At 42.4% G+C, this 12,461-nt stretch overlaps 1 protein-coding gene across 1 annotated transcript in view; it reads right to left on the bottom strand.

Annotated features, from left to right (window-relative positions):
* LOC308468897 (heat shock factor protein 3-like) overlaps window positions 1-12,245 on the bottom strand; it is a gene marked incomplete at its 5' end in the record, with an annotated part of 57,088 nt that extends 44,843 nt beyond the window's left edge. Inside the window, one exon of the mRNA XM_080991366.1 lies at window positions 12,093-12,245. Coding sequence (XP_080847492.1) covers window positions 12,093-12,245 — 153 coding nt within the window. The remainder of the gene's footprint in view (window positions 1-12,092) is intronic.
* Between the last annotated feature and the right edge of the window lie 216 nt (window positions 12,246-12,461).

Below are 12,461 nucleotides of genomic sequence, written 5' to 3' on the forward strand. Positions count from 1 at the left end.
ATGCACCTCCACTGTTGAATCCCTAGAATTAAATAAATACTTCCTTGAACAAAAAGGTAAGCATCTATACATAACTGGTTTTGTCAGAGCAGGACGCTGGTGGATAAAATCTAAGGCAAAAATGAATACAGCCAGTAACCCCTACAACTGGATTCCCAGAAAGGTGGAGCACTGCTTATCCCACTTTGGGAAGGGTAGCGGGACGGCTCTGGGACATGGGAAGAGCTCTGGGACATGGGAAGCACGAGCCCTCGCGCTTCGTTCCCAAAGCCCGGTAAGCACTTGCTCAGCTTTGGAAAGGAGGGAAGGGCTCTCGGAGCCCTAGACCTTAATTCCCGGACTCAGACGCTGTGCTCAGGGCAGGATTCAGATCAATGCAGCAGTCATGCCAGCAGTTTCTCTACACATGAAGCAGAGCTGAGATGGTGCAAGTTTAAGAAAATCCACTTGCGGCTGCCAAATACTAGCCTCCCACAGACTGCTATTTTATGAAAGATCCCAGAGTGCCTCCATTTTGTCTGGCTTTGGGAGGGCGGAGTCAGCCCTCTGGTCTGTTGCCAGACTCCTTCCCAATGCAGAAGCACAGTAAGGGTTTTGGGTAGGAGGGAAGGGCTCTAGGATCTTGCCAGAGCCCTGGAGATTTCTTCCCAGAGCCAGGGTGGTACCAGCAGTAAGACCCATAATAGAGAAGATTAATCACAGTTCCTTGAAAAAAATTTTTGACAAAGCAATAATCATAAATAAATAAGAATCAAAATGAGACCACAACCCCCAAGACCATTCAATTATAATTATCCAACCTCCCAAAATTTCAACACCTCTTGTGATGGTTTGTCTCCTTTCTGTTTTAACAGTACAAATTCTACAAACACCTTCTATATCTCCTCAAAATCATTTCTCTTGCATATTCCCCATCTTACCTTAATGGCACTGTTAACTTATCATTAATAGCTATATCCCACACCCCTTTATACCATTCTTCCATTTTATATTCACCTTGCCCCTTCCATGTCCTAGCTATAATAATTTGTGCACCTGTCAATAAATTTGTGAGCAAGTCCTTCATAGCTTGCAAACCTCCCACCCCATCAGAAATTGATAATAATGCTACTTCTGGACTTTTGGTCAGCTTTAACCCAGTGATTTCTGTTATCTCCTTAAACACCCTCTTGCAAAAAAAAAAAATGAATGAAAATATTTACACCCCCTCGACAAGTGAACATTATTCCTGGTTTCCTGGCATTCCCTCCAAAATATCACCGAACATTCCTTGTTTATTTGATTTAATCTGACTAGTGTTAAATACAATCTCCAAACTAATTCATAATAATTGTCTTTTATTCTTATAAAGAATAAGAAAAAAAGAAAAGAAAGAAAATTATTAATTGCAGTTCTGGACAGGTGTGTGTATGGGGTGTGGAATAAATAAATGGAGCGTGGTTTTCCTTCGCTCTCCAATTATTTATCCCCCCACACACACACCTCCAGATGCCATAGTCATCTATGAGGACCTGCTTTTCTTGTTAGGTATATTCCTTCCAATGCACTTAATACTGTTTCCAGTCTATTATTGCCATAGCATCTTTACATAATGCTACACTGTTAAAGTTATTCAAAAACCAAAATGAACCTCTAGCGGTGGAACCAAGAAATGCATAAATACTTCATTGTACAAAAAGGTATATATACACATCACTGGTTTTGCAGCAGCAGGACACTGCGGGGTACAACCTGCAGCTCCGCTCAGATGAATGTGCCGGAGGATCTGGTATACAGGAAAAATATGTAAACTTAGAAAACCCCTGAACTGGGGCCACAGCAAGGTGGAGGGCTGCTTAATCAACTTCGGGAAGGTGGCACCATGGCTCTGGCAGTCTCCTTCCCAAAGCCATTAAGCGGATGTCCAACTTTCAGAAGGGAAGAAGGGCTCCAGAAGCTACCTTCCCCAAGTCAGGCGCCTTGCTCATTGAAAGATGCCAGCAGAGAAAGTTTATCTGCACAGGGTGCTAACCCAAAGCGGGGCAAAATTACGAAGTTCCACATGGGGGCACCAAATAGCTTCGCCAGACGGCCATTTTATGAAACATTACAGAGTGCCTCCATTTTGTATGGCTTTTGGGAGGGCAATGCAAAAGCTCTGGGAATCTGCCAGAGCCCTGACACCACCTTCCCGAAGCCTGGCTGTTTTTCTGGTGCCGCAGATGGGACTCAAATATCAGCTTTGAAAGATTACCAATATTCATATATCTAGTCTATCTTTGAGTTGCTGCCCTACCCCTGCCCCACAAAACCTGAAGCAATCACAGTTTTGCACAGGTGTGTGTATGGGGAGAGGGAGAAGTGAATGGAGAGAATGTTCCCACATCCCTCCCCACTAGCACCTCCTTACACCCCTGAATGAGCAGGAAGTTGCCTCCCAAATCACTGTCCCCCCATGTTGCTGTCCAACCCTGCCCAACATACAGGTGTGTATCTGTGTCTCCCTCCTGTTTATTAGGAAACATTCTCTCACTTTACCTTTTACATATATGCCACTAATTACAACTTTGGATAAAATGTGTCAATCTGAAAACTATCTGCACTACTAAGTAACAATTGTAGTAATAAGTGAAAGATAAGTAACAATCTAGCAGTTTTATGCCACCAGCTACCAACAGTTGCAAAGACATTACTCTGTCTGCCTCTATGTAGTTCTGTCCTTATTTCAGGCATTTTACTATTTTGGTATATATATATCGCAATGTTTAGCTGCTCACATATCACAATGTTGAAAACCAGACATCGCTCAGCCGTACTTGCAACCCTATTCCTTTCAGACCGCTGTTCATGTGAGATGCTCAATTCAGTCTGTCTACCTCCCTGCCTTTTCACAGAGCAGAACTTCATCGATGGTTTAATAAATATAAGACCTGTTTTTTCTTGTAGGGTATATTCTTCCCGAGATACTTAATGTTATTTTCATTCCATTATTGCTGTTCTTGTTGGTTTTTTTTCTACACAGTGCTATACTATCTCAGTAATTGAAAACTCCTAAATGCACCTCTAGTGGTGGAAAAGCAGAAATGCATAGACACCTCATTGAAAAGAAGGGTAAATATATCTTCACCACTGCTTTAGTAAGGGGGATAAAATCTGAGGGCAAAAAATGTGCAAAGCCAGTAATCCCCAGAACAGGGCTCCCAGCAAGGTGGAGGGCTGCTTTCCAGACTTTGGGAAGGTGGAGGTGGGAGGGCGATCTGAGGTGCTTCCAGAGACCTCCTGCCCAGTAAGCACTTGTCCAGCTTTGGGAAGGAGGGAAGAGCGCTCGGATCCTGCCAGAGCCCTAGATATTAATTCCTGGAGCCAGGATTTTTGCTCTGCTGCAGTACAAAATTCAGAGAGGTGCTAGTGGTTTCTCCGCACAGGTGTCAAGCAGAGCTGGAACAAAATTACCAAGATCCACTTGGGGGCACTAAATAGCGGCTTTCCAGAGGCGGCCATTTTACCAAAGATCACAAGAGTGCCTCCATTTTGTTTGGCTTTTGGAGGGTGGTGCAAAGGCTCTGGGATGTCAGAGCCCTGGCACCGCCTTCCCAATGATGGAAGCACAGAAAGTGCTTCCCATCTTTGGGAAGGAGGGAAAGTCTTTAGGACCATGCCAGAACCCTGGATCTTCCTTCCCAGAGCCAGGTGCCCTGCTAGGTGCAGGACTGAGTTGCTGTTGCACAGCTAAGATGCCACAAAATTGAGATGATCCACTCCCCTAAGCTGGAAGTCTGGCAGTTTTTCTGAACAGGGAGCAGAGCAGAGGTGTATTACCAAAGTCCGTCTGTCTCATTTATCTTTGGGATGTTGCCGCCTTCCCAAAGCTGGCTAAACCTGATAAATTCACAATTTGCGCAGGTATGTGCACTGGGGGTGGGGTGGGAATGAAAAAAATGAAGAGTAGATTTCTTCCACTCTCCATTTGTTCATTCCTTCCCACCTGGTCCTCCCGACACCCTTGAAGGAATAGGAAGCCGCCTCCCAAATTGCAGCCCATGTTGCTGCCCAACTCTCCCCAACATACAGATTTGTGCCTGTGATTTCCTCTTGTCTATTAAGGAGCATTCTCTCACATTACCTGTTATAGAAATGTGCTAATCAAAAATTACCTGTACTAAAGAATCACAGTTGTAGCAGTATGTAAAACATAATTAAAAATCTATCAGTTTTATGCCACTAACTACTAGCAGTTACCAGGACATCACCGTTCGCCTCTACATAGTTCCACCCTTATTTCAGACACTATGCGATGTCAGTGTATCACAATGTTTAGCTCCTGGTATATCACAATCTTGAGAACCAGACATCACCCAGCCGTACCTGCAACCCTTTTAATTTCTGGCCTGTGTTCATGTAGGATGCTCATTTCAGTTGGTCAGTTCCCTTGCCTTTTGACATAGCAGAACCGCATCTAAAATCTAATACCGGGCAGTAGGACCTGCTTTTCTTATAGGGTATATTCTTCCTGAGATATTTCCTATTTCAACTCCATTATTGCTGTTCTCATTTTTACATAGTGCTATGCTATCTTATATTTCATTGAACAAAAAGGTAAAAATCTATAAATCAGTGGTTTTGTCAGGGCAGGACGGTGCACTGAGGAATAAAGTCTGAGACAAAAGTGAGACACCCAAAACTTCCTGGGGCCCTTGAAAGAGCAAGATAGAAGAAATTAGATTTATTGAGAATAAGTTTAATTATGAAAAAAAATGTGTATTGGCAATACGTAATATGAATTTGAAATATGGAATAGACGGGAAGTTGGGTCTTTAGTGTTAAGACCAATAGATGTTTTATTGTTTGCCAAGAAAATTATGTGTATATGGTTATTTTTGTAATTTGTGTGTAATTTGGTATTTGTGTTTTTTGTGTGTGTGTTTTTCTTGTTGTATAAATAAATAAATAAATTTAAAAAAAAAAAAGAGCAAGAAGCCATTTCCGTTTTGCCTCCCCAATCATGTCTATTAGGGAACATTCACTCACCTTACCTTTGATTGCTGTGGTACTTATTACTTCTAGAGCTTTAACTTTGGAGAAAAAGTGTTAATAAAAAATTATACAGAATCACATTTATAGCAATATGCGAAAGGCAAGGAAAAATTTATTGGTACTAGCAGTTACCAGGTGATAAGCACAGAACTACGTACAGGTGAACGGAGTTATTTTGGACGCTGTGCGATAGTGGTATATTGCAATGTTTAGCTGTTGGTATACCATGATCTTGATAATCAGACATCGTCTAGTGCTAGGCTATTTGTCATTCTAAAACCCTAAATGACCTCTGGTGGTGGAACCCCAGAACTGCAGAGATACTCCATTGAACAAAAAAGTACCTATAGTCATTTGTTTGGTTCAGGGCAAGATCCTGGGGGGCAAAATCTGAAGCCCCATTCAGCTGAATGTGCCCCGCCCTACCACCTGCCATCATGGCTGAATTGTCAGGCTCCAAAGAAAGTTAAGGTATGCTTTTTAAATGTAGTAAAACATTATTTACCAATAAATGAAATAAACCAAAGATAGAAAACTTACAGAAATACTGTTACAGCAAGTTGAAAGCAGCATAAGTTTGGGCATTATCTCTGAACTTCTTGCTCAGTTTTCTTCTTTCAAAAAATACAATTTCCCCCATAAACCTGCTAGGCTGGTTTATATGTATTCTTTTGCAGTAAGTTAGGTTAAGCAGGGATGCAGGTGGCGCTGTGGGTTAAACTTGCTGATCAGAAGGTTGGCGGTTCGAATCGCCGCGACAGGGGGAGCTCCCGTTGCTCGGTCCCTGCTCCTGCCAACCTAGCAGTTCGAAAGCACGTCAAAGTGCAAGTAGATAAACCACTCCGGCGGGAAGGTAAACAGTGTTTCCGTGCGTTGCTCTGGTTCGCCAGAAGCGGCTTAGTCATGCTGGCCACATGACCCAGAAGCTGTACGCCGGCTCCCTCAGCCAATAAAGCGAGATGAGCGCGGCAACCCCAGAGTCGGCCATGACTGGACCTAATGGTCAGGGGTCCCTTTACCTTTTACTAGATTAAGCATAGTTGCTATGGACCAAGGAAAGACATACTATATTTTTCTGTGTATTGGATGTGGTTTTTTGACTAAAAAATCATGTCAAAAAACTGGGGTTGTCCAATACATGGATCATGGCATGGCAGGCGGGGGGCGGGGAGAGAAGCTGTGCGCCACCAGCCAGCTCATTGGTGGGAGTGTGGCTTCCCCCAATGCCACAGTGAGCGGGGAGCGATCTGAGGGGGGTGTTTCCTGTCCGCAGCTGCATGAGGGGGGGAGAAGCTGTGCACTTCCAGGCAGCTCGTTGGTGGGAGCGCAACTCCCCCCCCCCGTGTCACTGTGCGCAGTGGGCACTCCCTGGATTGTTTCTGCCACGCAGCAGCATCGGAGCACAATTGCTGGCGGGAGCACAAATTCCCCTGATGCTGCTCCATGCTGAAATGATCTAGGGAGTGTTTCCTGCCTGCAGCTGCATGAGGGGAGAGGCTCAACACCTTTGGGCCATCTCCCCTCATTTTCCTAAAATTGAGTTCCCCAAAATAGGAGGTGGGTCTTATACATGGGAGCGTCCTATAGACAGAAAAAACCCGGTATGTTTTCCAAAGGGTTGGAATCTCAATCCAAAGCACAAGAGGAATCCTATGCTATTATGCTTAATGTAGAAATATAAATGGAAAGCTTACCCAAGAGAAAAGACAATTATCTCAGTGATAGTAATGAAACTGGGTTGCTAAAACTGCACAATACACTGCCAGCAGCACAATGTAGGTTGGAATATGGTTAATGCATAAACTACACTTGCAGCTGCTGAGAACATATAGCACCTGCTTCCTAGCACAATTCAACGTGTTGATGATGATCTTTAAAGCCCTAAATGGCCTTGGCTCTGTATACCTGGCTCCACCCCCATCCTTCAGCCTTGAGATCCAGCTTCAAGGGCCTTCTGGCGGTTCCCTCATTACAAGGGGTAAAGTTACAGGGAACCAGGCAGAGGGGCTTCTCAGCAGTGGTACCCACCCTGTGAAATGCCCTCCCATCAGATGTGAAATAGATGAGTAATTATATACCATATTTTTCGCTCCATAAGACGCACCCGAACATAAGACGCACCTAGGTTTAGTGGAGGAGAAGAAGAAACAAAATATTCTCTCCCTCTCTGTGCAGCGCCTCTCCAGCAAAGTGGGAAGAGAAATGGAGGGGCTCTGTTTCTCCTCCCGCTTTGCTAAAGAGGCGCTGCGCAGAGAGGGAAAGCTGCGCAGCGCCTCTCCAGTGAAGCGAAGTCAGTGAGCTTTCACTGAGCAGCAATCCCTCTTGCTGCTCTGGTTTCTGGGATAGCTGCGCAGCCTTCATTCGCTCCATAACACACACACACACATTTCCCCTTACTTTTTAGGAGGGGAAAAGTGTGTCTTATAGAGCAAAAAATACGGTAACTTTTGGAAGACATCTGAAGGCAGCCCTGTACAGTGGTACCTCGGGTTATATACGCATCAGGTTACATACGCTTCAGGTTACACACTCCACTAACCCAGAAATAGTGCTTCAGGATAAGAACAGAAATTGGGCTCTGGCGGTACAGTGGCAGCAGGAGGCCCCATTAGCTAAAGTGATGCTTCAGGTTAAGAACAGTTTCAGGTTAAGAACGGACAAATTAAGTACTTAACCCGAGGTACCACTGTATAGGGAAGCTTTTTAAGGTTTTACGTTTTTCTATGTTTTTAATATATGCCAGAAGCCGTCTAGAGTGGCTGGGGCAACCCAATCAGATGGGTGGGGTACAAATAATTATAAAATTATTATTATTATTATTATTATTATTATTATTATTATTAATATTAATAATAATTGCATCTGTGGACCCACGTGTATGAACTGAAAACTTACAAACTTAGAAAATACGTAGCTGCAATTTCATTGCACCATGTTGCATGGCCATGTTATAAGCAAAAGTACAGTACAGTGGTACCTCGGGTTACATACGCTTTAGGTTACATACGCTTCAGGTTACAGACTCTGCTAACCCAGAAATAGTGCTTCAGGTTAAAAACTTTGCTTCAGGATGAGAACAGAAATCGTGCTGTGGCGGTGCGGCGGCAGGAGGAGGTCCCATTAGCTACAGTGGTGCTTCAGGTTAAGAACAGTTCCAGGTTAAGTACGGACCTCCGGAACGAATTAAATACTTAACCCAAGGTACCACTGTATCTTAGCTAAAAAAGCAAACATGCATTTTCTGCATTCTTTGCCATTCTCTAAGGCACACATGCAACTTGGCTATGCATCATGAAAGGGCTCAGCCACCCTATGTAGGTGTGTATCACACCATTCAACTGTTTCTGATTCTCTCACTACATGGGCAAATTATCAGAGTACAGTCAGCTAGTTTCCAATGCTGGCATTTACTTGCCCACTGCACCAAATTTACAGCATATCTTGACCTATTAAAAAACTAAACAATGCAAAAAGTATAATTTTACAGGCTAAGACCAGTTTACCCTCATTAGAGCAATTAAAAATATGCATTAGAAACATTATGAAAACATGCACTTTTCATATTACAGTAATAATATTTCAGACCAGTGGACCCAATGAAATTGGCATTTGGCTTGTTCACTACTGCACAATTCTCCAGTTTGCAAATTGCAGTACAAATATACCTAGTTTCCTTTGAGCAATTATTAGGGGAGCAAACTTTTGCAACTCAGATTATATGCCTTCATATGAACATACATGGGCATGCACACGTACGGAATGTATTCGTGTATTCCAGAAAAGAAACATGTGTACACATCAGGTTACACTCACATCAAGGACAACAAATTAACTATTAGAAAACTAGAAGAAATAAAACAAATCTACTACCATAATCCTAAATGCAAGGGAGTACATTTTGGATACATAAATACACGTATGTGACCACGGCTGCACAGATGCTATTGGCCAGAAATGGAAAGTAGATAAAGTCCCTACCAGAGAAGAATGGCAGATTAAGTTGGTAGATTATGTTGAAATGGCTAAAATGACTGGAAGAATCAGAAAAGAGGAAGACCAAAATTTTAATAAGGAATGGGGAAAATTTATAATTTATTTTAAAAACCATTGCAAACAGCTAAAATCGTTGATAGGATTCAGAGTGGATAAAAAAAAAATCAATGTTTTTTTTTAAAAAATAAAAATATCAGATTTTTTATTTAAATCAGATTTTTTTAAAATCAGATTTTTTTAAATTTAAATTGGATTTTTAAAATAAAATACTTTTGGAGGAAAAATCTTTCTAAATATAGTCTTTTATTTAAGTTACATTATAGTCCAAAGGCTATTCATCAGGAAATAAAAATTTGTTTAAGTTTTTTATGTGTGCTAAAACTCAGTCTAAGTTTTTTTTAATAGTTTAACCACATCAACAAACATGGATACACATGCTAAAATGTTATTTAGTTAAATAAATTGTTTAAATTGTTATTAAGGAAATGATTATTTTTCTCCTTCCAATAAAGTACAGCAGAATAGTTGTCCAAATATAAAGTTAACTTATTAAACTTCACAATAATTTCATAATTATCGTTATATGTATTTCTAATAGTATAATCATTTCAGTAATTTTTTATATAACTGTAAAAACTACTTTGAAAATTCATTATTCCAAAAATGAAACCTTCAGCTGGTTGTAAATATTAAGATTATACCAGCAAAAATGAATCTTTCTGTAAAAAATAAATAAAAATGATTTAAATCAAGTCTTACTGACTAGTGATTTAAATCAAATCCACCCTGGTAGAATTGGAATAACACTTGTAGTTTAATGGTGAATTTTGGACACAATGTAGAGGTAAAAAATTTGGATTATCATAAAAGAAGCAGGAGGAAATGATTAACAATCGAACCCAGAAAGTGGAGGAGGGAAGTCCAGGAGATTCTTTGGAATCTTGTTTTTATGTTGTGTATTGGATATGTGATTGTAAAATATTAATACGAAAAACCAATTAAATATTTTTTTATTTTTTTAAAAAAGGAATAACTTTTGGATAGACATGCACAAGGTCACAAATTCAGCCTCCAGCAGCAGCTGCCAGTAAACAACACAGAGCTTAGATGAGTCAAGGTTATCAGAACGCAGAGGAGGCTGCCTATTACATCTCTGCATGAGTTCTTGCTATGATGTTCCTAACTTCCCTACATGAAGCCTTCTGCTGCGTTGGGGAACGAAGCAGGCAGCTCTGCCCTGGGTCTGCAAGGGGCATGGCTGAAGTAACCCCACCATTCTAGAACTTTAGACACTTGGTGAAGGGATGGCATCTTGAAAAAGCACTTCGATAACAAATTAAATTTCTTTGCCGAACTCTGTGCTTATTTCGTAGTTGTTTTTGGAATTGTTACATTTCTCTTTAGCTTTGCATTAACATTTTGACTGTGGTTTAATTCTGTGCGTGTGTGCCTTGTCACCTGTTTTATATTGGTCAGCAGCTGATTTGCAGGGTGGCTAACAACAAATAATAAAAATGATTAGAATGAATACAACTTAAAAACAAGATTAAAATACAACATTAAAACAATTAAAATGCAGCCTCATCACAGGAGGACCCCTGGAAACAGAGAAACTCAGATATATAATAAGCTAGACACCAAATAGCTCCTTAAACCAATGTTACAGTCACCAAAAAGGAAAGTCACCAAAAAGTTGCCATTTCTAGGTGATGCAGCTTGAAAATCATATTTTTCAATGCAGCTTTTTGGTTCCTGAAATTCATTTTGATGGTGCAGATAAAATATAAGGAATAGAATTCTACAGGATGTGTTGCTAGTGTGCATTCATGGCCCAAGGGAGGCACGCACATCCAGATGGTGGAGATGTCAGGCTCCATCCTGGCACCTCGGCATCTTCACTTGGTTGCAAGTGCCCAATAGCCAGGTGCAAAATGCACCTGGCGGATTTAAAATGCCTCCTGGAAAAATGTAAGAACATAGGAAGAGCTTGATGGATCAAGCCAATGGTCCATCTAGTTCAGTATCCTGTTCGCAAAGTGGCCAGATTCCTATCTACGGAACCCGCAAGCGGGGTTTTGAGAACAAGATCAACTCTCCCCTCCTGCGGCTTTTGGCAACTAGTATTTAGAAGCATAGCTGCCTCCTACCAGTTCCCTTGCAGCAGACAGCCCTCTTCTCCTTCGTGAGTTTTGCCTAATCCTCTTTAAAAAAGCAGTTTAGGGCTGGGAACCATGATTGCCGCCTCCCGCGGGAAGCTGTTCCACAGTTTAACTCTGCGCTGTGTGAAGTTAAGACTTTCTTTTCTCTGCCTTCTCCCAAAAGTCAGCTTCGCTAGAGTTCTAGTGTTAAGGGAGAAGGCAAAAAACCTTCCTCTTTCGCAGTGGTACCCAAACCTTTTTTAACAAGCTTCCAAATTGCCCGCCCTCCTTTAAAAATCAAATTGCCGCCCTGTGCGGCGTGTGCCGTAAGTTGGGAACCATTCTAGCGCTACGCGAAGAAGCAAAAAACCTTCCTCTATCGAAGCGGTTCCCAAACTATTTTTGGCCAAGCCCCACCTAGGCATCTCTAAAATCCCACGACATTTAATTCTTATCGTTCAAAAAGTGGAATCCTATTCACGTGGACGAAGCCTAAAATGCCATTAACTTGGTCTAAACAAGCTTCCAAATTGCCTCCTCCTTTAAAAATCAAATTGCCCCCTCCGTGCGGCGTGTGCCGTAAGTTGGGAACCACGGCTCTACCCGTTTTCTCCATGCCGTGCATCATTTTATAAGCTGCTCTTAGTTGCTTTTAACGCTGTAACATACTCCGGGACTTCGGGTAATAATAATAATAATAATAATAATAATAATAATAATAATACATTTCTATCGGGTCGCATCTTACTCTCTTTGAAGGTGGGATAAATTTTTAATTTTTTAAATTAAAAATTCAACGAACTCGTCTGACGCAGAAGCGCCAGAATACAGTATTGGCCGCCTGTTGCTTCTGGACATTAAAGTCCGAGTTCGGAAGAAGCGCTACAAGTCTATTACGGCGCGCTCCCGCGGAACCCTCCATCCCCAATCCATCCCGCCGCTCCTCACCGGGCTCCAAGTTATCATGCTACCGTTCCGCGAATCCTCCATGATAGCCCACAGCTTTAACAGGAAGGGGGGCAGCTGCTGAATTGCGGGGGCTGCGGGACCTGCAGTGACCCCCGCGGCAGCCGCGGCAGGAGCAGCTGGCGCCTTCTGCATGGTACCGAGAGAGAGGCTGCTCTTCCCCGAGCGGCGTGCAAGCAGAGGGAATACCTTTGCCGGCAAGAGAAATGAGTACAACTTTGCATGAAGGGGGCGGGGCCTCGCGCTCGGCCGCCCATTGGCTGCCCCTGGAGCGGAGGCGACACAAACTCGCGCGCACGTGCAGGAAGAGCGGTCCGGCTATTCAGAAAAAGGCAGGTCTCGGAAGAAGGG

This window comes from Podarcis pityusensis (assembly GCF_964106645.2).
Source record: "Podarcis pityusensis genome assembly, chromosome: Z".
Classification (NCBI taxonomy): domain Eukaryota; kingdom Metazoa; phylum Chordata; class Lepidosauria; order Squamata; family Lacertidae; genus Podarcis; species Podarcis pityusensis.